The sequence below is a fragment of the Chiroxiphia lanceolata genome, chromosome 3 (assembly GCF_009829145.1).
Source record: "Chiroxiphia lanceolata isolate bChiLan1 chromosome 3, bChiLan1.pri, whole genome shotgun sequence".
NCBI lineage: Eukaryota > Metazoa > Chordata > Aves > Passeriformes > Pipridae > Chiroxiphia > Chiroxiphia lanceolata.
Window position 1 is genome coordinate 84797315 of NC_045639.1, and position 25911 is coordinate 84823225.

Below are 25911 nucleotides of genomic sequence, written 5' to 3' on the forward strand. Positions count from 1 at the left end.
GATATGGCAGGTTTCTGTCTCATTTACTAGAATCTGGATACTTTGAAATCCAGATAACCTTTTGTTCACATATGTTCATGTATGAATGTAGCTCATGTACATTTTTAAGCATTATGCATCACAAATAGCACTGCTTACTCTTCCCTTGGGACATAAACTATGAGCCTCAACAACAACAACAGAAAAAAAAAAAAAAAAAAAAAAAAAGAAAAACAAAAAAAAAAAAAAAAAAAGAAAAAATTAAGATCTAGCAAAGACATAGCCTGGCTGTTTAAACCTAGGTTGCAGGTAGCCATTAACTGAATAAGGAATCCCTAAGGTATGGTGTATATTGCTCAGTTTCCTTTTGTAACCACAGGGTTGCAAGAGTCCGTGCGCAAATTTGTTAAAAGCAAGCAAAATCAAGTCTGTCAGAAAATTAAAACAGACCACAACAGTCACCTTCCAGATTACATCCTCCCTTAACCAGACTGGAGCCTACAAAACAGACATCTTTCACTGCATCTTTGAGCAGGCATGATTAAGCAGAAAGGATTTTGTTTAAAAATATGGTGGTGAAAGATAAGTAAAACAGCTGTTACCTCACCTCTTACTGTTTCAAAGCTGTGATTTGCAACATTAGCTCCCCTTTGGTTTCCAGAAGTAGATGGGAAGAGTCAAAAGACTTGGGGAGAAGTACCTCTGTGAACCCAAGTCACTGCACAGAGGTTCTTTATGGGCACTGCATATGCAACACTGAAGAAAGACTGTTACAAGAAGTGTCATACCAAAATAAAAATAAAATCTTTTACCCAGACTCCTGCAGCTCTCCTCATTATGGCCCCAAGAATCAGGACTGCAAAGAACAACCATCTTTATAGCTACTTCTGCTCCAATGCTAAACCACGAGCATCACGTTATCAACGTAAAGCTTTAACCAGTGACTGAAATGACATTCTATTTAAAAATATGAGGGAAAAAATTACAGTGGGTTGCAAAACTAAGGAAACTGCTGCAGTTTGTTTATAAGAGAAGACCAGTAGTTCACTCCAGTTTCCGGAGATACTATGTTAATGGGAATTAAGAATCATACATGGTCTGCTTAACTCATTTGCTATGAAAGACATTAAAAAAAAAAAATCAACAGCACAGTTTCCTTATCTTGGTGTAAAGTTTTCTTGATTTTTCACTCTTTCTTTACTGAATGTTTTGGAAGTTAGATTCTTCCAAGACAAGAATGTAAGTGCAACCTCAAAAATCGACAACACAGTTCTTCTGTTTGAAGTCTCCGGTCTTGAAAGAGTGTGCTCAGTCTCTCAAGCAGGAAAAAAAGAACTGTCACAAGGGACTACTTAGATGTCTCTTCTGCTTTTGCAGCTATCCTGCAAATGTGCACCAGAAGTACATGCATTTTTAAAGCTAAGTAATCTAAAACTTTAGTCAGAATTCCTAACTGTTATTCTACCCAACATGAAAAACAATACAAACAGATACATTTAATTAGGTGGCCATCTGATACCTTACACTGCAAAATGCAGTCAGGCTTTTAAAGCATTTGTAATCCTAAATCTTCTGAAGGAATATACAACATATACTTTCCACAGAGTGTATGTGTTGTCATATAATTATTAAATAAACATATCTAGTCCCCACCCCACTAACTTCCACTCAGTAATCTGATTCAGAAAACCTGTTGAATTGTAAAACTTGTTGAATTGCAAAACACTGCAGCGTTGCCGACCACTATGTTAAGAACACTTATCAAGCACATGCAGTAGTGAGCTTGTTAAACCAAGCCAGAAAGGCTTTAAATAACTCATACTTAATTCTGTAGGTTTTTTTCTATTAATGTCACATTTTATTAAAAAAATAAGTTTCCTATATTTAACATGTATAGTAGCTTGCTGTGACTGAAGATCTTGAGACCTTTAACATTAAATGACAGTAAATCCAGCACTTTCTTCACAGCTTTGAAAAAGGGGAAGAAGAAAGGATGAAGGGAAGGACAGGAAACAGGAAGGAAAAGGAGGAAGCACCAGGCCATTCCTAGCAAGAGAACCAAATAGTTCTACAGCATCAAAATATGAACTTGCATCACAAACGTTAGAAAAAGGAAAACTATTATAATTGACCAAATGTAGAGAGATTCCAATATAATTAGAACATAACATTGGGAAAGACTAGACTGGGAAGGAATACATTCTATTTGCAACTGTCTCTCCTCTATTTCCAAGAAATTATTTTCCTTCCTTCTCTACAAGCCATTGCTGATTTACTCACAGTTGTATAAACTACTATTCCAATATGTCAGTGGTGCTGAAGCCAGACACACAAGATGCTGCAGTTCCACAACCTGGAACTATTTTATCCCTGATTTTCCCCAACAATGGCAAGAATACTGGGTGAGTTTGAAGGAGGAAACAACTTGGAGATGTGCACATTACATATTTAATTTGTAGTCCAGAAGATTGCCCCCAGATACTTTGAACAAAAAACCTGCACAGCAGTCACCTCTCACATAAAACATATATGTGGTGCTTACATATTCTCCGTGGGGCCCAGGGTTTATGAGGAGAGAAACAAGGGAACAAACAACTCCCCTAAATCCCACGGGTTACCTGTGCAAAAGATTAGCAGCTCGTGGTTGTATTGCTCTAAGTGCAACCACTCTGCCTTGGTGAGAGAACTCTCTGCAAACAGAGAGTGTCACAGAGAGTCCTCTGTGCAGGAATGCCCTGGAAGTAATATCATTAGCAGCCATGTTTTCAGGGTTTAGCAAGAATGAAAACTCACGGAGACCATGAAGTACTCGGTTAGACTTGGTGTTGTATACAAAAATAAATCTCGAGGGACAGAGTTCAGCTAATGAACTCTCTGCTGCTTCTCTTTGGGAGAATCAAATGGTAAATGGCATTCCCAGTAGAAAAATCAGGAGAGTAAATACTATCTGCAAGGAGGGATAGAAAATCCCTCTCTACCCCAAACAAATTCCTTCCTGGGAAAAGATACTTTCTGGTTACCTTCAAAGATATCTATATTAGCAGAAAACTGGAGATAACATACCCTTCCATGAACTTTCTCTTACTTTCCTCACTTGAATGCCAAAGCCTTTCTAGAACACAGATAAAAGGCTATGTTTGCAGTTTAAGCAACGATGGCATTTGAGATTGTTGTAAAATCAAAATAAACTGGAAATACCCAAACAAATCCCAACATTAGTTGGATGCTACCTAAAGCCAAGAACAAACAAGCAAGCAATGAACACTGGCATTTTGGTTTTTTGCGTGGATATTACAAAAAATAGTAATCATACACTTTTTTTCTTTTTAAATGTTCATTACTTAGATAAAGCACGTATGAATGTAACATTCAGAATTGTAACATAGAAAATGTAATATGGGCAATCTGCTATTCCAAGTACACTTACCAAAATACAATTTTATAATGAAGAAAGTCTCAAAATACACCTGTACAACAACTGGGATCCACAAAATATGATTTAATAGAATCACTCAAGATCACTTCATTGAAATCACTTTTATAATACTGTTTTTAAAGAGTCATCTCTGGTGAAAGAGCATTCTCTCCCTTTTCCTAGCCCATCCCACTAAAGCAAGGGTTGAATTGTAACTGCAATGCATATCTTTTAAAACCCTAAATCTGAAGCAGTCCTATGAACTATGACACTGCCTACACTTAGATACGGGGAGGATGGGAATCACCCTCTCTGAGGCCATGGTACATTGAAACACTTACCCATATTATTGTCTGTAGCGCAAGCAGAATAATCTTGTAAAGGGCAATTAAATAGGGTCAAAATATGAATTAATTATCTCACTACCAAATCATTCCCTATGTGTTACTTAAGCCTGTAACATTACAACGTTACTGAAAAAGAAAAAGGTAACCATTTTATCCTATATTTTCTTTATTTGCTTTATGTTTAGAATTTGCTATTTAACTTCTATTAACAGAAATACATATAACAAAAGCTCCCTATCAAGTGGAAAAAAAGTAATTACAAATGCTGAAAAAGTTGGCCTCATTAACATATGTACAGACTCACTTACTTAATACACATCTTTGTGGGAATTAAACCATTTTATGACACACATTTATACAGGCATTAAACATTCCCAAGTAATTTTGAGCAGAGAATATGCCAAATCTTTAGTCTGGGCAGACAAAAATGTAGATTTCAGTTTTGATTGTGGAACTAACATGCAACATTCAGTCTGAGCTGCTGTTGGTAAGTTGTTCTGTCTTTTCCTGCAAAATTGAACTTGGATCTCTTTGTCCCTTCTTTTCCTTGTTCTGCTGTTCCTGGAGCTTCAGGATTAATTTTCGTATTTCTTCTCTTTTTGTTTTCATTCTTGGGCGTGGAAACCAGTCTGTTAAGTTCATTGGTAGCTCAAAACTCAAAATGGGGTTCTGAAAAGAAAGGTCATTTGGATATTAAGTAAGGAGTTACAACCTAAAAGACTGAAGAAAACTACAGTGAGTAAAAGTTCCAAGCTTCATTCCATCAGAATGGAACAAAATTTCTACAATTTCTGTGTTTTGTACATGCACAATTATGGTAAAAGTCAATCAAGCTTCAGTATGTTACAGAGTAACGTTCATCCAGATCACAGTTCTGATTTTAAGAAGGTCCAAACAATCTACTCTTTTTGCTACATCTTTTAGACAAAGCATTTGACTGCAAAAATGTGTAAAACTGATCTAATAATAATAAAAAAAAGGACAGAAAATTACTGTAAAGATATAAGACATTTTTTAAGAATGACTAACATAAAAATCTAGAGCTGATTAGGAATCCATTAATAAACATTCCTGTTCTTATAAGTAACCCTTAGGACCACAATCAACTAGGAAAGTCAGTTTTAAATTTCACCCTAAAAAACAAAGCCCCCAGCTACCACCAGCGTTTTTTATACTTACATTCTGTTGTCTAGCTAGAGATCATTCATTCAAAGAATTACAAGAATATACTATGAGACATTATCTATGCCCCTCTTCAGTGATACTGTACAACTCCACTCTAATGAAATGACAGTTTGTGGAATAGTGTTTTCTCTCAAACAAACTCCTCCTTTTGTTTATTCCAGTTTACATCATTACCGGGGTTATTTCAGGGTGAATTACATTCATCGCTGAGGTACCACGAGCAAGAAGAACACTAGTGAGGAACACTAGTGACACTGCCCAGGGAGGTGTCGGTGCGGGTGCTGCACAGGCTCTCCGGGCAGGGTCGCAGCGCCTGCCCGGCCCCGCTCAGTGGCCCCACGGCGGCCCCTGGTGGCCACTGCCCGGACCCCCCACACCGCCCCAGGGAAACGCGGGCCACACACTGGGCAGGGCCCGATGTAGTTCGGCAATCAGTTTGCAAGAAGGAACGAGCTAAGATTATTGAAACTTGGTGGCTTCTCACACTCCTGGTATACAAAACAGGAAGCGCTTGGCTACAAGTTGTATGCTCTCATGTATTCACTGGTAAAAGCAAAAGCTTTTGTCTTCCATTATCATGAATGCACTCTGCTCTCGTGTAAAGTAGGAATGAGTGGAGGGTTGAGGAATGAAGAAGCAGCTGCCAGCTTTTCCAGGGAAGGGGTAGCTACTGTAGAATTAAGGAACCAAAGCACCATGGATTCTAAAGAGAGTTAGTGTCCCATGCAGGCAACATTTCACTTGACCATCATTTCTCCTCCCAACCAAGACCAGAAGGTGCCAGTACCTCCACTTAAGAAAGGAGTTTGTAACTTGAAGACCAAGTCAGCTGAAGTAACTGTTTAACCAATTCCTTCAATGGAAACAAGATTTGGCATTTTACTGTAACAATTCACTTGTATGTCTTCCTGCAAGTTAATAAAACAAACAAAACAAAAACTCCCTACCTGTGCCACATTACTGAATTTGTTAGTCACAGTTCTTAGGGAGAAGAGAACAAGCTTTTTGTACTGCATTTTTAGTTTAGATTTTGAACTCAAATTCTTACTTGACTAATTTTAAAGGGTACACACCAAAAGAACACAAAGGTGGAATCTAAATGTATTTTGTAAAATTCCCTCCAAAAATTCCATGGCTTATGATTTCTCATATGTATGTACAACCTAAGAGGATAATTAGCTTATTTTCCAAGAAGTTATTATGTATGTTATGTATAAATTAGTTTATAATACATGATCTCACAAATAGGTATAAGACCTAAACTAGAAGCTTTTTATAATTGCAATAATTTTCATAGCTTATATTTGATTGCTGCAGGAAACAGAAATAGATACACAAACATACATACCTCAAAAAAACTCTCCACATACTGCAGTATGTACACTCCACAATCACTGAAGTTGTTCTGTTGTGGCACTTTTGGGTTGGAACCTTTCATGACATCTTTGGAAAAGCTTCTTTTGCTGCCTTTCCTGACTTCCCATTCCACCTCTAAATATCTACGATAAAAGAGCATGCAAATGAAAACCCATTTTGCTTTCATTCCTTGAAACATTTTGAAAAAAAAGACAAAAAACCAACTCAACCAAACCAAACTAAAAAAGCCCCCAACACCAGATATGAAACTTACTCCCTTAGTGTTTTCACAACGTTTGACCGGGAAGGGCCTCTCAGTGAGTCCATAAGCAAAATGCAGGGCCTAAGAGAGAATACAATTTTTAAGTACACAGTATTTTACAGCAGCCTGAAAAACACAACAGTACACAGAAAGGGTTTGTGAGGTGACCTTAACAAAACTATTGTTAAGGTCACCTCACAAATACTACAAAGTTCTGCCAGCACTGCTGGAACCCCCTAACTGGGATAGCTAAATGGCAAGTTACCTTTATATTTATCCATATACTAAGTACACTTAGGAATGCACTTAAAGATATAGTACTATCAGACCAAAATGATTCGTTACTGGCAAAAACTAGTTGCTTATAACACCCTCAGGTGTTTGATGCTCTTTTAGATGCACAAGTCTCTCTGTAGAGAGATGAGAAAGCTAAGGCACAGAGCCCAGAAACATCCCTCTGAAGCAGCAGCTGGAGGATAGATGGGACTCTCCACAGCATCTAAGACAATCCTAGGAATACATGTTCAAGAAGTGATCAGCCTGAATCTGAAATCTAGCTGGTAGTTACATACAAAACACACCCTACTTTATTTGAAAGGCTTTAAAAAATAATGTACCCATAACCAAATATTTTCCAGAGAACTAAGTCCGCTTAAGTCCTCTTGCACACTACAGATGCCAATACCCTACCACTCGATCTAAAGGGCACTGCCTTTTCAGTAGCTACAAATGCTATTGTATCAGCCACCTTATATGCAACAGCTGGATTTATACATCAAAGCTAATTCATACCAGAGATCAGAATTTTAGCATTAGATGTAATATGTAAGGAAGAATTTCTATACAGAGGGAGTGACTGGACACTGGAATAGGCTGCTCAGGGAGGTGGTGGAGTCACCATCCCTGGAGGTGTTTAAGAAGAGACTGGATGTGGCTGCCATAGTCTAGTAGACGAGGTGGTGTTGGGTCAAAGGCTGGACTCGATCTCAGAGGTCTTTTCCAGCCTAGTTGATTCTGTCTGTGTGATTCTGTGATGTGTATTTTGAGGGGTAAATAAATGCAGATTACTCTTCATGAATCTCTGCTTTTTTTCACATTCAGATAAGGTATCCTTTAAAGAAGTTTCAAACTAGTAAATTTGGATAAAATATTTGCATGCATTTATGTATAGATGTGTTTGCATTTATAAACTAATTTACATGTATGCAATTTTTTAAGCATAACCACATAATCGCTTCAATGTTTTCTTGTACCTGTTTTAATTTCTGATAAAATAAAGCTATTATTTATATAGGTAATGCTCTTTAAAAAAGCATAATCTAGTACTTTGAAGGAGAGAGAGGTGACAGCTTTTTCAGGGTAATTTTCTATTTCATAAAGAAGTAATTTTAAAATATGCTAATAGTAAAGTATTTAAGTGCTCTTAATGACTTGATACTTAAGTGTCAAAGATATTATGAAATTTCCCATTTGGATTAAAATACTGTCTCCTGGAAAGTATTATGTATACATAATCTGTCATTAAAATGGGACAAATTTAGCCAAGCTATAATCGGAAGCTCATAAATATTCTTAAAACTCACAACACAGAGGGACTTTTACTCCTTTATGAAAATGTATTGCCACATATTTCATATCATCAGTAGATCTACAATTTTATTCTACATCATAAGAGTGTAATTGTGAAAGTCTTCATCTTTCTACTAAACATTATATTCAAAAATAAGGAAAATATAAAAATGAATAAATGATGAAAACGTAGAAAGGAAACTGTCAAGACAGCAAAACTAGTAACAGTATTTCTGAACTTGGAATCAGGCATTTCTGTCACACCAAAATGCAAACAACTGCAGTCAATGTTTACTAAGAAATTATTTCTGGGTTTCATATAGAAAAAAATTTTCAAATCCAAAACAGATAAAAAATTAAACAAAAAAAGTGTTAAAAAAATACTAAGAACAGAGAGAGACAATAAAGAGGAACAGTGAAAACACATCTAGATAAGGGGGCAGTTAAAAATTATTCCCATTTTCTTTTACTAATTTGACTAGTGGCAAAAGTTTTCTTTAGTATTACTTTCATTTCAAGATATTAATCTGCTTTTTAATAGAGGACACATTTGAACACGCTTCCACACATTCCTTTTGTAGGAATCCAAGTGCAAGATATCAAAGAACAGCCTTATTGGAAGAAAAAAAAATCTTTGCTTGCCTGAAGCAGTGCACAAACTTAACAGAAACCCAAAAAGCTATTATTTCACCACTAGTTTCATTCAATACATTTTCTGCTCACTGAAGCTGATAGTACGAAGTATAAAATTCTCTCTCAAACACTAAGAGCACGCTGATTAAAAGTGTAGGAAGACTCAGGTATGAGAATTTCCCACAATTACTGTCCTTTATATTTCATAAACTTTTATGAAATTCTCATTTTAACTGTTTTAATACTTACTGTTTGCAGATAGTTGGCTTCAGGTACCATTGTCCCATTTCTGAATTACAGTTATCATCTACAAGGCCACCATCATCACTACTGTCTTCCTACAGAAGTAAGATGGTTACAGGTGTTTAAAAGCTAATATTGTTTTTTTCAAACAGATGCAAAAGGAATTATTGCTACACTCAACCATTTTCATTCAAGACCAATAACCTAAGTTTAATAAAGAAATGGCAGCTTTAATCTGAAATGACTGATTGTTTGTAAAGTTTGCCAACTTTTAGTCACATGGTTTCTCAAATCCATGCTGGAATGGCACGGATTGAATGGTGCTATTTATTTGAGGCCTGCTGAAACTAGAAAAAAGCTGCAGCTGGTATTTTCAAAACACTGCTGCCTTGAAAGAGGTTCATCTCCATTATTTGGTTATAATCTAAATTATCAATACTTTTCTTGCTAATGAATACTAGAAACTTGTTTGGTGGTTTCACATATGTTATCTTCTAGGTGAAACGAGACAAAAATCTGCAACAAACTCACACCTAAAACTCTATTTTTGCTCCAGAATGCAACAAGTTGATTCTCAGGGCAAGGAAGACTAAATCACCATGATACTGTATATTATGGGTTGTAAAAACAGTCATGTCACAAACCTGGAAATATCTTCTGACCTTTTGATTTGACTGCTATGAAACATATGGAAGTTTTATGAACAAACACACTAAGTTATTCTATCTAAAAGTAACCCAGTGATCCACAATTTCTTACCGTTCTACTGACTTCAGTGTTACTACCACAGATAATTGTGTTACGGGGAAAGAGATGCTTTCAAAAATTGGGAACCCCTGTATCAGCATGATTTGTGAAAATTTTTGTGAGAGTTGTGTACACTTCACAATGATCCTGTGACTGATATCCTCAAGCTATGCCATGAACATTATCATATTAGAAACTACTGCCTAGTTCCTAATACACTTGTTTCTGTTGCAGCCTCAACTCCTTTTTTTAGCAGATGTAAAGGTAGGTAGACTCCGCATCACAGTCTATGATTTCTATACTTGCTTTGTGCATTTTAGAGGATATCAGTGACAGCTTCAGCCTAAATTCTAAGCTACACTGCAGCCAAGGAACTTGGAATCTGCTCCTCCTCTCAAGCAACACAGCTGGCCATGTGCTTGCTGCACTGCCTTCATGCCATGTACTTCATTCTCCATCTTCTGGGAACTCTAACTCCTACAAAATAGACAGTCAGGCACTTCCATCAGGCAAAACTCAGAATGTCTACACGAGTGGCACAACAGGAGAGGTGGGCTGAGTCCATCTGAAATGCACAGTTATGGTTCTACATAAACTGGAGCTTTTGTATGTGTGTACACAGATACTATTTGGAAGTCATTACAGATAGCTGCAGACTCTGAAAAATAATAGTTTGTTCTGGACTCAAAGGTGAAAACCTGAAATCATACACCTGGAACACGAACAGGAAGCCAATTAAGAAGAGCAAATGTGTAACTTCTAGCTTGCTCACATCGATCTCACACTGCAGAAGCAACAGGGCTATGGAATAATGCCCTCATACCCAGTACTGAGTCAGTAAAGGACATTTTGATGATCAGTTTTTCCACAGCTCTAAAATCTAAATGTTTTCCAATATGAACAAGAAAGGTATTTGATTATATATCCAGTCTGTGCAAATCTGATTAGGAGAAGCACCAATGAAACAAAACAGCAGAGTAGCACATACTTATAAATGTGGCTGTTTATGTCCAGGAAATGCAGCTGAGAGAAGAGTAACTTGCTCTTGCGTTTGGTAGATAAAACATGGGGGAGGGGGAAATGAAAGACAGAAACATATTAACTTTCAGAGTTTCCACTAAAATCACTGTGTAATATTGTCACTATGCGAAAGACTCAGAAAATTAAATGCAGGTTCAGTACAGCAGTTCTCTTAAACAGCTAAACTAACAGATGTATAATCCTCTCTGTCAGCTGATCTGCAAATTTTTGTGGGTAACCAGTCCTTTGGATTTGACACTTACAAAGATAACTAGCTTAAACAATGCAAATTCACAATGTGTATACTGCTTTTAAGCTGTCCATTCAAAATACAACACAACAGTTCACATTTCCTAAATAAAACTGCTAAATTCTTTACCTGGTTATCTTGGTCTTCAGAAAAATCTATAAGCTCATCTTCATTTAGTTTACTGCCATCAGCTGAGTCTTCACTATAGTTTAGTCTGATTTTGTGCAATCCATCTGTATCAATCACAGACAGTAGGATATTTAAACATCAAAAACCCGACGTCATCTCTGAAGACCAAACACATTTTAAATACCTCAGATGTCCTCAGGATTCCTCACAGTAACTGTGATACACCTAACATATAATAATTTAATCATGGACATGAACAAAAGTGAAAAGCTTCTTCTAATTAGTATAACAGAAAATATATCTTATTCTGTGAAATGCCTAAAAAAAAAATCTGAGACCCCTAGACTAAAACCCACCATGAAATTGCCCCATAGTTCCATGAACAGTATAAACTGGTACTGCCACCAAAAGGGGCACTCTGATTTTACTCTCTACTTATTCCTAACCCTAGTTGGTTCCTTCTGTGACACCAAATACATTCACACACAGTGGACCAGACTGAGAAAGAGCCACAGGCTTATTATTTTTTAATTGGAAACACTTCCTTGATCACTGTGCCGTTAAATCAAGACTTGTGCTGGTAAAAGCAAAAATGCAGCTTGGGAACACACTGCTAGGGAGAGGACAGAATGAAAGATCAGCTCTCCTGGGAGCAGCAGCTTAGAAATATTTCTGAAACTTCACTGCTACATAAAAAGAATATCTGTAAATTCACTGTCTACCCCCTCTATATATCTAGTCATTTGGGAAACACCATCAGAAGAAATAAAGAATCATGAATGTTATAGCTATACCTGTGCAAGAGGCAGATACAGATAGCTACAGGCTCACTAGTCTTACTATACCACCATACAAGACTTCAGAACAGATTTTGAGGAAAAAAACCAGTAAACTGTGGAAATAAGTGAAAAATAAGTAACTCGTACCAGCAAAACCCAAAAGCTTCCCAGAAAAGGGCTATGTAATATATCTAAACAATCACAACAATAAAAACATTGCTTATGGTGTCACTGGAGGACATACTACCTATTAAAGAAAACTAGGATTTCTGTAAGAACAGTAAATAGGGCAATAAACTAGCTAATGGAGAAGACCAGAGAACACCTGCATTTGAGAATATTTTCAACAGAGAATCTGAAGTACCACTTCGGAAAGAGGTCACCAGGGGAGTTCCACAGGGACAAATTTGAAAATTAGTCTTACTCAGTGCCTTTGAAAAGACCTTAGCATAAGAAGTGGGTCATATACTAATGTGACTTATTGCTGACAGATTTCTAAAAAATAAAAATTGGTATTGAGAAGAATCACATCTCATTCAAAAACTGAGCAATACAAAGAGGATTAGTTAAGTAATAAATTAGATACATTTTGGATGATTTCTTCAAAGCTATTTAGGTATGAACTCCTACTGATTCACAGGTTCAACACCAGGATTTAGTTTGAGATCCAGACATCTCAGTTTAGGTTCCCATATATAGCTAGCACTTAGGATCTCACAATGTTGAAAGTAAACCATAATTAGAGCACAGATCTACTCAACTAAACAGCTACTCTACATGTGCTTTAGGATGAGAAGAGCAGGTCTCTTGGTTTCACTGACCCTATGGAAGAGGCACCTGATATCTTTTGAGATAACCCTGGATATCCAGGACATATGTAGGAATTGGCACAGTGAACATCCACACCCTTCTGGAGCAACAATTGAAGACTGGTCAGAAAAACCAAGGCAGAATGCCCCCTTCCATCTGGTTGAAATGGAAGATTAAATACACAGCACATCTAAATTTAGCAGCCTAAACATATCCTTAGAGTCACTCTCACCCTTAAACCAGGACTATGACCAGTAAGAACATCTGCATTAAAGAAAGGGAGCATCATCTGCAATAGTTGAGCAAGAGAGTCTGAGCATTTAAGTTAGAAACAGAATGACCATCAGCTGCCAATACAGAGCAGCCATAAAAAACCCCCAAGAAATGTAATCCTAGCAATTAATTACAGACAAGTACCAGTAGCAGCATCCAAGACATGAGACTACATCATATAGCAGCAATATCATAAACAGTAACAATGACACATAAAATGAAAAATCAGTTCAAACAAGAACAGATCTATGTGCACCCCCAGCACCCCTCCAAGACCTTCTAGAAAAAAGTGACAATGTTATCACAAATGAATAAATTTAGATTAGACAGTAATAGAAGATCCACAAAGATAGTGAAGTTGTAATGGCCTCCAGTACAGAGATTAAACCACCTGATTAATAATATTTTCAAAACTTGTACTATAAGTGATACAGTTCCTTACTGTGTAAATTAAGTCAGTAGGAATACTACTGGTGACTAAAGTAAAAGCTTTTGCATGACCAGGTGTTTTGTACTTTATACCTCAAGGGGATCCAAACCTTGAGTGAACAGAGAAAATGATCTGTTCCTAATTTCTTTACCTGCCTTTAAAAGTTATGCCAGCTCCTTTGTTCACTTGGGTACAAATACTGTTGCAGATCACTGAACTCAGTTTCCACAGCACTAAAGCATGGAAAAAGCCTCTCTAAATGTAACATGGAAGAAATTTTTTTTCTTTAGAATTACTTTCTTCTTACTTGTTTTTACCCACCTTATCAGTACATTAAAAAAATAAATAGTGTTGAAGTAAAACCTCAAACACTAGAAGATACTGAAATTAAGGTTGCTCAAAATCTTAATTCAGTTTTCTCATACACATACATTATAAGGATCCATGGTAAACTACTATTCTTTCCTTAACAATTACAGTCTTAAGTGATGCAAAGAGATATCTACGAAGTTATCTTGTTTGGAAAAAGGGCACAAAACTGAAAAAGTAATCTGATTTTGGCAGTGTTTTATCTCCAGCCCTTTGCCATGAGAGTTATGTCAACAGCCACAAAAACTTTTTAAATGCAATAGCTGTGTATTACTTATATTGCAAGCACTTGAAATTCAGCCACATACTAAACATTCAAAGTATGAAGTTTACACAATTGCAGAAGTAGTAACAGATGTGAAATCTCCAAATGTTTCATTAAAATGTGCATACTTTTACCATTACATACCCAAAGATTGGCTAGCAGCTGTGAATTCACCCTGTATACCATTTTTATCCAGAGTTCTATGGTCTAGTTTATGGCATGCTGATTCCACAGTGTTAGGTTCTTCCACATCACTGTCTGTTTGATTCAGTTTTTTGAAAGCACTTTTCCCCCTACAAGGACTTCGTCTACAACATGAAGACTCACTGTCCTCTGTTTCAGTGTTTGGGTCAATTAAAGCTGTATTGTACTTTTTGGTCAACGTTTTCTTTGCTGTGGACTTGGAAGGCGAGTTTTGTGCATCTAATTCATTTGGCAAAGGAGATGGTGCGTTGCTCTCTCCATCTGAAGAGGAAGATTTCATCGGCATTGCAGCATTTTCATGATAGTGGGGATTTGGTTCATATTTGGGCTTTTCTAAACCAGGGAAACAGATAACAGCCAAAAACCAGTGGGCTCTGCAAAGGAAAAAAAAAACGATTAAAAACTAGCAATTACATTAATGCTCACAGTTAAACCTGAAATTGGTAAAAACCAAGCAAAACACTGAGTACACACACACAAAATAAACGCGCGTCCATAATTATTCAAAGATAAACTGTAATAGCTGTTCACTTTTCTGAGCAAGTTTTACTAAGCCTTCACAGACTTCCTTAAAAGTAGGATTTCTTCATGCAAGTAATCACCAACAAATATATTAATATGATGCAGTTAGTTGAAAACAGGTGCTAACTATATATTTTAATTTGCTCATACTTTACATATTTCTTTCGTTCTCTGAATTAAAACTTACTCCTTTTTTAGTATTTCTTCATCAGCGCATGAATTAGAGATTGTAGAGTTCATGTTTTATGGCTGTTTTAACTTTTCTAGTACTTCAGCACTAGCAGTATAGCTAGTCAGATCTAACAGTATAGCTGAATTGCCCATACTCTTCCACCTATGAAATCTTCCAATTGTATTCAACACTTCACATTTTAGAAGAAATCTTGCCAACAGTGAGTTAAAGAAGGGGAAAAAAGAGTGTTTATTATGCTATCACCATGACTCTGTTGTCCTCTTCACCCTTCACAGAACTGACGTTCTAACTTCTTCAGGATCAAAAATAGTTATATTCCTCAAAACAAAATAGGTTTTGTCCCAGTTTCCTCCTATCTCCTTGTCTTTTTGGGCTTCACTGACTTGCCACTCAGTCAGAAATGGAGCAGCAGCAAATTCAGGGACTGAGGCATTACAAGTGGATTTTAAATGACCCCATTTAGAAATTTTCTGAACGATCTCTGATTCCCTACAGCAAATAACACAACAGAAGCTAGCTTTATATTATACAGGTGTGTTTTAGAAAAAGAAGAAAAAGCAGTAGCTAAAAACGCTTATGATTATGAAGCCTAAACTCTATCGAAACTTAATGGCAGTTAAAGTAAGTGGCCTTTGAAAACTGCATGTGAAGCATGGAGGCATGGAGTACATATTAAGTACTGCCAAACCCTAGAATTTGTGTGTACTCTACTAATATAGACTTTACGTGCCAATTATGTAAACAGACTAGCAAATTAACCTGGATGCAAAAAGAAAACGCCTTGTAACTTTTAAGACAACAACATATCTTCATTGGAAACTTGAACAAGAAGGACTGTACAGGCAAAGGACACTGATGCAGTTGTGGTTAAATCACCATATTGTTCTCAAGTTAATTCTCCCCTAGAGTCAATCTGCCCACCTCCAGTTACTGTAGTTTGACAGCCTGTTAGATGATGAGTCCATATTGCCTAAACTAGTGGTTATGGGACAGTTTGGAAAGGCTTTCTGGAAACAGTCACTGAAGTCCAGCAACTACCCATCAAACCACTACTTTCTCATTTCCCTGGATATGTGGGTATTTTTCTGCTCTGCAATATTCTTACTGTACATACCAGGAAACCACTTTTGCAAATGAGTGTCCTATTATCCTATTACCACTCACTGAGCTTCAACTCATGGTGAAGGATAGTTCCAAAGGCATGAACAGGATTCTTTCCAGGTAACAGATGCACATTAGAAGTCCATTTTTCACGCCCTCATCCCATGCTCTCTCATAGATGAGTCCATGAAACCAAACTAGTCTAAACCCACATCCCCAACCCACACACAATGTGAACATTATGCCTTCAGTACAAACTACTATGTGTTAAGTTACTAGCAATATAAGTAATTCTTACAAAACCACAGAACTATTTATTTTCATTTTCAGGTGGCTTCTAAGTCACCCTGTCTGGTATTTGCAGCAGATAAACCTCATTTCTCCTATGCATAAGCAATGTAGACATCTGAATGATACAAGAGACGATGGTGGGAAGTAACTACATAACAAGTGCTAAGGCAACTCAAAATTTAAACTACAGATACTTCAAAGTTCTGGTACTTGAAGCTTCATGGGAGAGGGATGGCAAGGACAAAGTCTGTAGTGGACAGGAGGAATACCTTACATCTGAGTAAACTGAATAACTTAAGTATCTAAAAAACTAAAGTTAGTGCTTGTGAACAGCTTTCTTGGGAATATAATTCCAACTTTATAAAAAGGATAGATCTATGTATGGCCAGTTGTCTCCTAACTGTCTCTCTACAAATAGCCTCAGAATGGAGCTGGAGAGGAGGTAGGAAAAAGAGAAGATTCAAAAATCTTCCTCCCACCACACAATGGCATGGTATCTAGATAAATTTCTTTTTATTAAACTTACTAGCTTTCTATTTAAAAAACCCTCTTTTTTGATTTTTGAAATATTAGCTAGCATGGCTATGTGAAGTTAGTTAGAAAACTCCTCTCTCTCTGTCCTGACTTTATTTATATTTATTTATTGTATCCTTTGAAAACGCAGCAGTCTACTTTGGTTTAAGGACTGTTTAGATTATTTCTGTGAAATACAGAAATGTGTTTGTGACTATTTGCTCTGATCTTAAGGAAAGTAAGCATCAAAGTCCTTAGCAACTATGACAATGCTAATGGTCTTCCTCCTGACCCACAAAAAATATCAGAAAAAAAGGATATAAAAGAAAAAGAAAGAATAAGGTTCCCAAGGTGGTAGAGATTTTTAATTGAATTTTCTTCCAATATTGGTTTATTGTAACTAAAGGATGATCCCACCTCTACAGTGAGATCTCATTAGAAAGGACTAAAAAATGTAAATCCAAAAGTTATCAGCGACAAAAGCTTAGGGGAAAGAGCTCCAGAGAATGAGATAAAACTTAGAAAAAGTACTCAAAAAAGTTAATTTTTCCTCAGTCTTTCTACTGCCTGATACTTCTTATACTACAGCATTTAAAGGTCTTACGTAACTATTCTGTTTTTATCACCTGGAAGAAGTTGTTACCTTCAATTCACACTACAATGTAGCTTTAAATTTTAGAATTATGAAGCTTAAACCTTTACAAAATATGATAAAAAGGTATGTTCACTTACGCTTCATTAAGGGGAACAAAAATGAAATCTTTCTCAAAAATGTCAACATGCCGTGTCCACGTTCTTACTCGTCCATGTCGCTTTTGTTGTATTCTGCAAGAAGAAACCAATACATAATTTGTAAGGTGGCCTAATTTATTTGAGGGACCTTTTTCCAGATATTTTCACCTTGACAGCTTGTTGAAATTTTCAAGGCATATTCTATGTTTGCTATGGGTCTGGATGAAATTTTCAAGGCATATTCTATTTGCTATGGGTCTGGATGAAGTTTTCAAGGCATATTCTATGTTTGCTATGGGTCTGGATGCCTCCTTGAGTTCTGTTCTTCTGTACAAGAAGCATCTGTTCCTGTAGTCTTCACTGTACTTAGCTCTTAGTTAAAATGACTGATCAACAGACTTACGAAAGGTTTGAAGTCTCATGAATATTTCTTCTTTCTCTTTGATTAAGGCGTTTATAGAAGAATGAACTGAACACATGTATTCTATCAGCATCTTCTTTTTTTAGCTTTTCAAGTACCAAATACCTAATTAAAACAAACAAACAAACAACAAAAAAAAAAAAAAAGAAAAAATGAATAGAGGTGTTAAAGTATTCACCACCAGAGTGAAAAGGACTGCCAACAGTGCTAGACTTGATGATCTCAGAGGTCTTTTCCAACTCAGCTGATTCTATGATCCCCACCAAATTGATGCAGCTTCTCAAAAAACAGCTATTTGGAGCTGACAATCCACAGGAACCAATTAATGCGAAGTTTGCGTAAATATTTAAGGTATTAAGTGCTCTGCTCAATCAACAAGTTGTTCTCCTGCTGTTGCATTTATTTTTTTACCACAGTAAGAAAACAAATTTTCAATGAATTTGTTACACAACAACCTATTTTGTATTTCAGCCACTAGATCTCCAAACACTCCTAAGAGTGACACACACTCATTCTCTTTTCACTTCTATAATATTTTAATAGACCGAAAATTATACACACGTACCTTATGTGTAGCATAAACACAGTGGCATGTAACAACTTAATAAGCTTCTAACATTTGTAGCATCAGAAAATCTCAAAATTAATGTATGTATTACATTATTCAAACCAAAAAAGGCTTTTTCTTTTTTTAGTGAAATTTGCTCTTCGGAAGTTAAAAAAATTATAAAGAACCTTTCTCCATGTAAGAACAACATCACTGCCAAGCAGGATGGGAGAGGAACCAAAATTTCTTGCAAAATTACAAAACAACCTTTAAAATTACAGTTATACATAGTTGGAGACCAAGTGTTATCAACTGACCTATTAATTTTTAATGTCAGAACTTCTCAAGTTTTAAAGTAAAAGACAACTAAAAACTGATGTGAAATAAAACTTACTTTAAATAAAAATCAATAATAACATCATTTAAAAATTCGCCTTCATTTAGACAATGGAGGTCTTCGTTGGTCACAGAAATACCGCCTTTAGCTGGAGAAGGCGGATAAACTATCAACCTGGGAAGAAAAATACATTCAATAAGAAGTATGAAATGCCAAAAAACCCTCAGAGAATTGTTACAGGGAAAAGATAATTATCTTACTTTTCTATAGGACCAATAAATACTGTATGTGGTTCACCAATTTCTTCATCATCCTCAAAAAACGGTAACTGTTTATTTCGCTGCTGCATTTTGGACTCAGAAGGAACCTTAAAAGAATAAAGTCAATATTAACTTGCATATGGTGCTCAATTTTACTGAAGTGGTAATAAAACTCTGGAAGCCCAGCAGTGTAATATCCATTGTTTTTGAAAAAGACTTCAAGTTTGGTTTTTTTCTTTCCTATTTTCATCTATTACACTTAGTTCTCTATTCATTTCTTGCAGAGTCACTAAACTCTAATTCTTTAAAAGGTAGTTTGTTTAAACAAAGCATTAATTAAATGTAACTACAACACTGCAACTTAATTTCTTGTTTGAGATATTGTAATTTTACCAGTAGATGAATTGGGAAAAAATTATGTTGTCTAATTATACTACAGATTTCTCACCACAGAATAATTTTTAAATAACATTTCTTGTGGACCATTGTATAACCTTACAATCAAACTAAACACCTTAAAAAGTACTGTGAGTGCACAGGCTATTTCCCATAGTTTCATAATCCACCATGGACAATTATGGGAATCCTCATATTAAAGTAATCAAAAATTGTTGGAAATTTTTTTTTGGCTAATGACTAATACACTATCTTTAGTGTATTTGTAACCCAAATAATATAATGATTTTGTTCTAAAACAAAAACATAATTACATTTTTTATTTTGCTTTCTCTGTGAGATGGGCTTCCTTTGGAATTGTCTTCCAAGCACTTAGTAAATGCAACAAGCCTGGCATTGGCTTCTTCAAAGGAAATTTTCACAAAGAAGTCAGAAATATTATTTCTAATACCAATGTCAGTAATTATTTTTTCAAATATTGAGTTTGCATGAGGATCAAGACCGGTTTCAAAAATCAAAATTATGTATTGTTCTTCTTGACCTATAAAGAAGCAGAGAGAAAACTATTCATTTAGGAAAAAAATAAAGCATGTTGCAATAATAAACAAATTTTATAAAATCATGGGACAACATGAGTACACACTGCTGACAATACATGTAAGCAGTAATACAGATCTGTGCAGACAGACAGAAGGATTAACTACCAAATCTTTCTCACCTACATTTGCGAAGAGTGCATTCAACTTCTGCCTTAATCTAGCAATGTTAATTATACCTGATAAATTTTTAAATGACACTGAATGCAAAGCCAAAACATATTTTGTTTGAAATAACATCTTCTCTGCTTACTGACAGTAAGACTCTGTAATCAATACTTTCTCTTTTTCTTACTGCTGTTCCTATCCTATTGTTTCAGTACAATTCCAGAAATTATGTATTCAGCGTAATGTCCCCTCTGATCCTAGAAGGCTATACTATAAAACATCACTGTTTTTGAAGAAGTTGGAGAGAATGAGTTGGATCAAGCAGCTATTATATAAATACCACTCATTTATATCATCTGAAAAATCAAAAAGCAGTAAATTGCACTGAGAGGAATTATTTTAGGCAGTCAGACACAGGAAAAGGATTCAGGCTGCAAATCCCAGTCTCACATAGCTGCCTAACACAGAGCTGCCAGGACCTGTTTCTCCCTAAGAACAGTTTCAGACACATCTATAACCATTTCCCTTTGGTCATTCCTAACCCAGCGTGCTAACTGTTGTGAAAAATAATTCTTCAGCAGCATAATTCTCAATTTACTGCACAGAGAATTTAGATGTGTAACTGGGTTTTGGGCATTCCTGTTTTGGGAACTAGGCATCTACACACAATTGTATACAAAGCTATGGATTCAGGCTTGAATTAATTTCATTGTTTACAAGGCAAAGAGCAACTGTGTTATCATAGAATGTTCCTAAGTATCAAATACAATAAAGCAGTTAGATATAAAACTAGTTCAGTGCCACAGCCTCAGGGAAAAGAGCTGGGAGGCACTGCTGAGAGGCATGCCAAGGGAAGGACTTCTCACACAGACAGCTCAGGAAGCTTTTCCTTTTTTCACTTGTGAACACCTGTGTCCACCTGGGGTCTACTTCCTGCTCTCAGAATTGTGTAAAGGTCCCTGCGTGCTCTCCGATTACTTTTGTGATTATAATCCTTCTTACAGCTCATACTTTCTATAGGAGGTGGATAAGGTTATTGTAATAGTATTGTGGAAGCACACAATTCTGAGACTGGTGAAAGCCTTCTTCCTCCATTTGAATGCATCATGTTTGTACAAAACTGAGTATAAATATTCACAAAATTTAACCTAAAGAAAAGCCTGCTTAAGGGTAAGAGGACTCTATGCTGATTGTAACAGGAGTGCATATGAAGATGCCAGGTCCTTGAAAACTATGTGGAAATTAAATTTTATTTTGACATACACGAAGACTATCCACGTATTTTCCAAGCAGATATTGGTCTAACTCATAACATCACTACAAGTATACTGGGGAAAGAAACCCAAGCCAAGCCATACAACAGTTTCTACTGAAACTAAGGCCTGTCAGGAGTACAGCAGAGAAAGCAGAAGAATAGTAAAATCTGTCACATAAGTGTAAAGACTCATATACAAAAGCTAAACAAACCAACTTGCTTTCATTGACTACAAATATTAGTGAAAAAAGTTATACTAAACTGACTGAATGCTGTAATTAATTAGCATGTGTCTGGACAAACAGAATGCCAAGCTGTTCTGAACTGTAACTCTTCACCAGCCTTGGAAGGTGACAGTGTCTGAAAATGCACTACACCTACCCCAGCCAATGATGACCATTTTAGTCTTAACGCATTTAGTCTAAATTCATGACCCAAAATATTAAAATACAATTTAAAGTCAATAGTAGACTAAAATTGTTTTACTTACTGTCTCCTTTACATTCGTACCAGACATTATCTTTACTCATTTTCAGTTGATCTCTCAGGCTACTACAGGTTGCAGGTACTGTTTGTAGGAAAACTACTGGCAATTTTCGGACACTACACCATTCACATTTGGTAAGCTCTGAAGTTTTCAGGTTAATCTCTCTGATATCATTTTCTGATTCTACGAGAAAATAATACCATGATATTAAATTATAACAAAAATTTTTAGCTTTCCTTTACAATTTCCACCTTGATTTTAACAAGAAATCAGTATGTGCTCACTAACATTCTTAAAAGTTTTTAAGACTTTGAAGTTAACGCATATCCAGGAAGTGATGGGGTTTTATATCTTAAATAAGACAAACTGAATTCCAATGTCACCTGTCAGGAATCAGAAACAAACTGTTTTCTTCTCACCAACTTCAATCTACTCTTTATTCCATGGGGAAAAAACCCCCACCATTTCCGGTGGTTTAAATTTGCAAATATTACTATGACACATTTTACAATAGGTTTGTAAAACTTTCTTTGTAGAAAGTTCTCTTATGAAAAATAACTTTAAAAAGAAGAGGAGAATAAACATGTGCAGAAAAATGATCTGACAAGGTGACAAGGTACTGCTCTCAGCTGAATTCCAAAGAGAAACGACGGTAACATGGTAAATTTTTAACACTACATCTGATGCTGCCAAGGCCAATGTTGAGTATTTTACAGGTTTTACTGAATTATAAAACTGAACACAGAAATTGATGTAGATGCAAAACTCAAAAAAATTAAATGGAAAAAGTACTAAATGCTCCAACAGACACAACATTTAATGAATCACCATTTTTATACTATTGAGGGATCAGGTCCAATGGAAATAATTTCACTGTGCACCTTTTTTCACTAAACTTGATAGCTGTCTTCTACAAATTATAGTAAGTTTTTTAGTGTTTTATTTTTAAAAATACATTTAATGCATGAAAACTGGTAGTTTCTATTCATCTTTATTTTAGATGCAACATAAATACTTGACTGACAAAAGCTACATTTTACAGGCTGTGAGACACCTTTCTGCATATAATAATGACAAAACACAATAGCTCTCTCTAGAAATAACAAAAGCAAAATTCAATAGAGCTGTATCTTAAGACTGCACCCAACAAAAGGTAGCAAAGTTTTTCAGGCCCAGAACAAAATCCTACAAAAGAAAAGGAAGAAAACAGAGCAAGTGTTGTAAGCTCACCATTTCCTAACCTATATCATTTATTCTTTATAACATATTTCTTTCAGTAACACGAAATATACAACTTCTAGGCAAGAGAAAAAATTACCAAGGGAGATATAGACAAGAAAGGTCTAAGACACCTGGGTGGTTTTTACTGTCTACTTATGATAGCCAAAATAATGAACTAATATAGTGTTAAAGAGCTAACAAGTTTTACAGGAAGGTTACTCTTGCTTTTATTTTTGATAATGATTTTCAAGACAACCATAGCCCATCATCACCAGAATATCTACAGATCTTCAACTCAGATGAAGGGGAAAAACTAATGACCCAGCTGTATGCACAGCACAAATTGCTAAGTCCCGCTATCAGTGAATTTTTTTCTGTCAGTAGATGGCAGAGATAATGCAAAATCCTTTTGTTTTTTATTCACCAGATAGTTCAGGTCAAATTTGTACTCTCCATTTTTTTTCTCTTATCTGACTACAGGCACCAGTATAATTTATTACATAAATGACAAAACCAGAATGAATACTGAATTATCATTCACTTGTTAATACCTTTAACAAAGTTACTTCATTCAAAATATATATATTGAGTACCAACATAAAGTGAAAAATGTACTCACCTTCTTGACTCTCTAGCCGTATTTTGATATAATCCAGGCAAAACTGAAAGACAACATAATAGTAAGATTTCACATCTTCTCCAAACCAAAACTGACTGAAAGCCTTTTAACTGTTAGTAAATACATTTCAATTGACTAAGTACTTCAGTAATAAACATTTTAAAATTAAAATTTTAAATGTTAAATTTTTTAAAACACCCAAAATGTACATTTTAGCACAACTCAAGGAGGCAAGCACATTCTTTACTACTCAAGAGTCCTGTTCAGTCCTACTGTTGAATCTTAGATCTCTCTCAAGTACTCAGTTTCCAAAAGTATTTACAATACCTTGAAAAACATAACAAATTGGATTTCTTCAAAAGGGAATGTTATCTATCATTATTTAAGCAAATTAAAAAAAAAAACAGGGTTTTGCAGAAAGGTGGAAAGAACAAGTAACACCTCTCTCCTGTTTCTGTGGTTACCCCAGCAAGAAGTATGTGTTTTATCTGGCTTACTGCATACAACTAACCTTCAATGTCTCCTTGAAAACTTCCACGTAACTTGGAAGGCTAACAAAAAAAAAAAATTGTTCTACAGAAGCAAAATTAATTCACCTGTAGGACAATGCTTCTTCCTCCCACCTATCAATATCCACATTTTTTGTTGCTGTTGTTTTCAATTTTCTTAAGAAATGCATACTAACCCATAACTCCCCAGCAACCAAGTAAACAGGATTTTCAAGGCTTTTGCAGGCACAATGTTTCTATTAAAAACCAGAGCTAGACTGCAGGTGTTAGTATGCAATAGTAATCTGAGTTTCTTTGGAAATCATGGCCTCTGGAATTATGGACAAACTCAAGTATGAAAATAACAATGTCCATGAAAACCTGAAAGGAGAGCTGTCAAATAAACAAGTTTACTTACAATCACAGGTTCCACTACCATTCTTCGTAGCGTTCCTATTCGTATACTTCGACAGTTCAGAATGACACTTTCACAGGAATTTTGATAATTTAGAGGTACAGCCTCGGTTACCATCTCTTGAGAAATAACTTTACGACGTTTTACTGGAGTGTCAGACAGAATGTTCCCAAACTGAAAAGTAATTTTCAAGGTTTCAGAATGTCTCACTAAGCTTTATTGCTAAACCAAGCTTGTTAAAACTAAGGACTAAATTTTCGGCAAGTTTTCTGTTGGTCAACAGGATTACTTGCTAGAGCTTCCACCTCATATACAGAAGGTAGATATTTACTAAAAGACTTTTTGGGAGCCTGAGGATGTTAACATTGCTACATTCAAGAAGAAAAAAAAAGGTAAAGCTGACACTTGTAGACATTTTGTTAACATTTTCAAATAATGAATAGTGCTTCTAAAATTGCCAAAACCAATTCAATTTTAGTCATTTCGAAACACCATGCACCTGGCAAAGCAAAGTTATTTTTAGGATATTTTATTTATTTAGATAAAAACACTAATGCCCTAAAAATACAACAATGTTGGTGGTTTCATTTTTTTCCAGTTTTTGTTAATCCAAGCTTTTGGTGACCAAGTAATTTTTGAGGTACAACACATCACCACATTAGCAGAGTAGAATCTTCCAGAAATATAAATAAGCCAAATCAGAATTCCTCCAGGCATCTCTACAGAACTACTAAGATGCTTATAGGATAGATTCCAGGGTCAGGAGACTATGTACTGAAAGAAGGCCATGTGGAGTTTGGCTTCAATTCAAGAAAGTCTCTAGATGCTGACTGAAGCTGTAATCTCAATGAAGTATCCTGTTTACCAACAGAACAATCTTACAAAAAACCTATTAAAATGAAATAAAGCCTGCTGATAGCCATCAGATTAATGTATTTATTTGTTGTATTGCTTATATTGCTCTAGTTTATTGAATTTTCTGTACACTAGTCTTCTCTTTGGTATTTATATCGTTTCAAAAAGCTAACCATGAGCAAGCATTCTTTTTTGTTACAAAATACAATTAAACTCCCACAGAAAAACATTCTACAGGATTCAGTATTCTATTAAGACTAAATCTCAAAAATTATTTCCAAGTCCCATC

General features: G+C 35.7%; 1 protein-coding gene across 3 annotated transcripts in view; it reads right to left on the reverse strand.

Annotated features, from left to right (window-relative positions):
• Positions 1-1815: 1815 nt before the first annotated feature.
• The window catches only part of SENP6 (SUMO specific peptidase 6), a 72462-nt gene continuing 48366 nt past the window's right edge, over positions 1816-25911 (reverse strand). For all 3 annotated transcript variants that reach the window (XM_032681267.1, XM_032681266.1, XM_032681268.1), the window contains 14 exons: positions 24771-24941; positions 23865-23907; positions 22028-22207; positions 19893-20119; positions 19183-19289; positions 18980-19096; positions 18021-18143; positions 17618-17710; positions 14206-14639; positions 11136-11239; positions 8996-9084; positions 6557-6625; positions 6275-6425; positions 1816-4410 (listed from right to left, as the gene is read on the reverse strand). In XM_032681267.1, coding sequence (XP_032537158.1) covers positions 4210-4410; positions 6275-6425; positions 6557-6625; positions 8996-9084; positions 11136-11239; positions 14206-14639; positions 17618-17710; positions 18021-18143; positions 18980-19096; positions 19183-19289; positions 19893-20119; positions 22028-22207; positions 23865-23907; positions 24771-24941 — 2109 coding nt within the window. In that variant the 3' untranslated portion in view covers positions 1816-4209. The remainder of the gene's footprint in view (positions 4411-6274; positions 6426-6556; positions 6626-8995; positions 9085-11135; positions 11240-14205; positions 14640-17617; positions 17711-18020; positions 18144-18979; positions 19097-19182; positions 19290-19892; positions 20120-22027; positions 22208-23864; positions 23908-24770; positions 24942-25911) is intronic.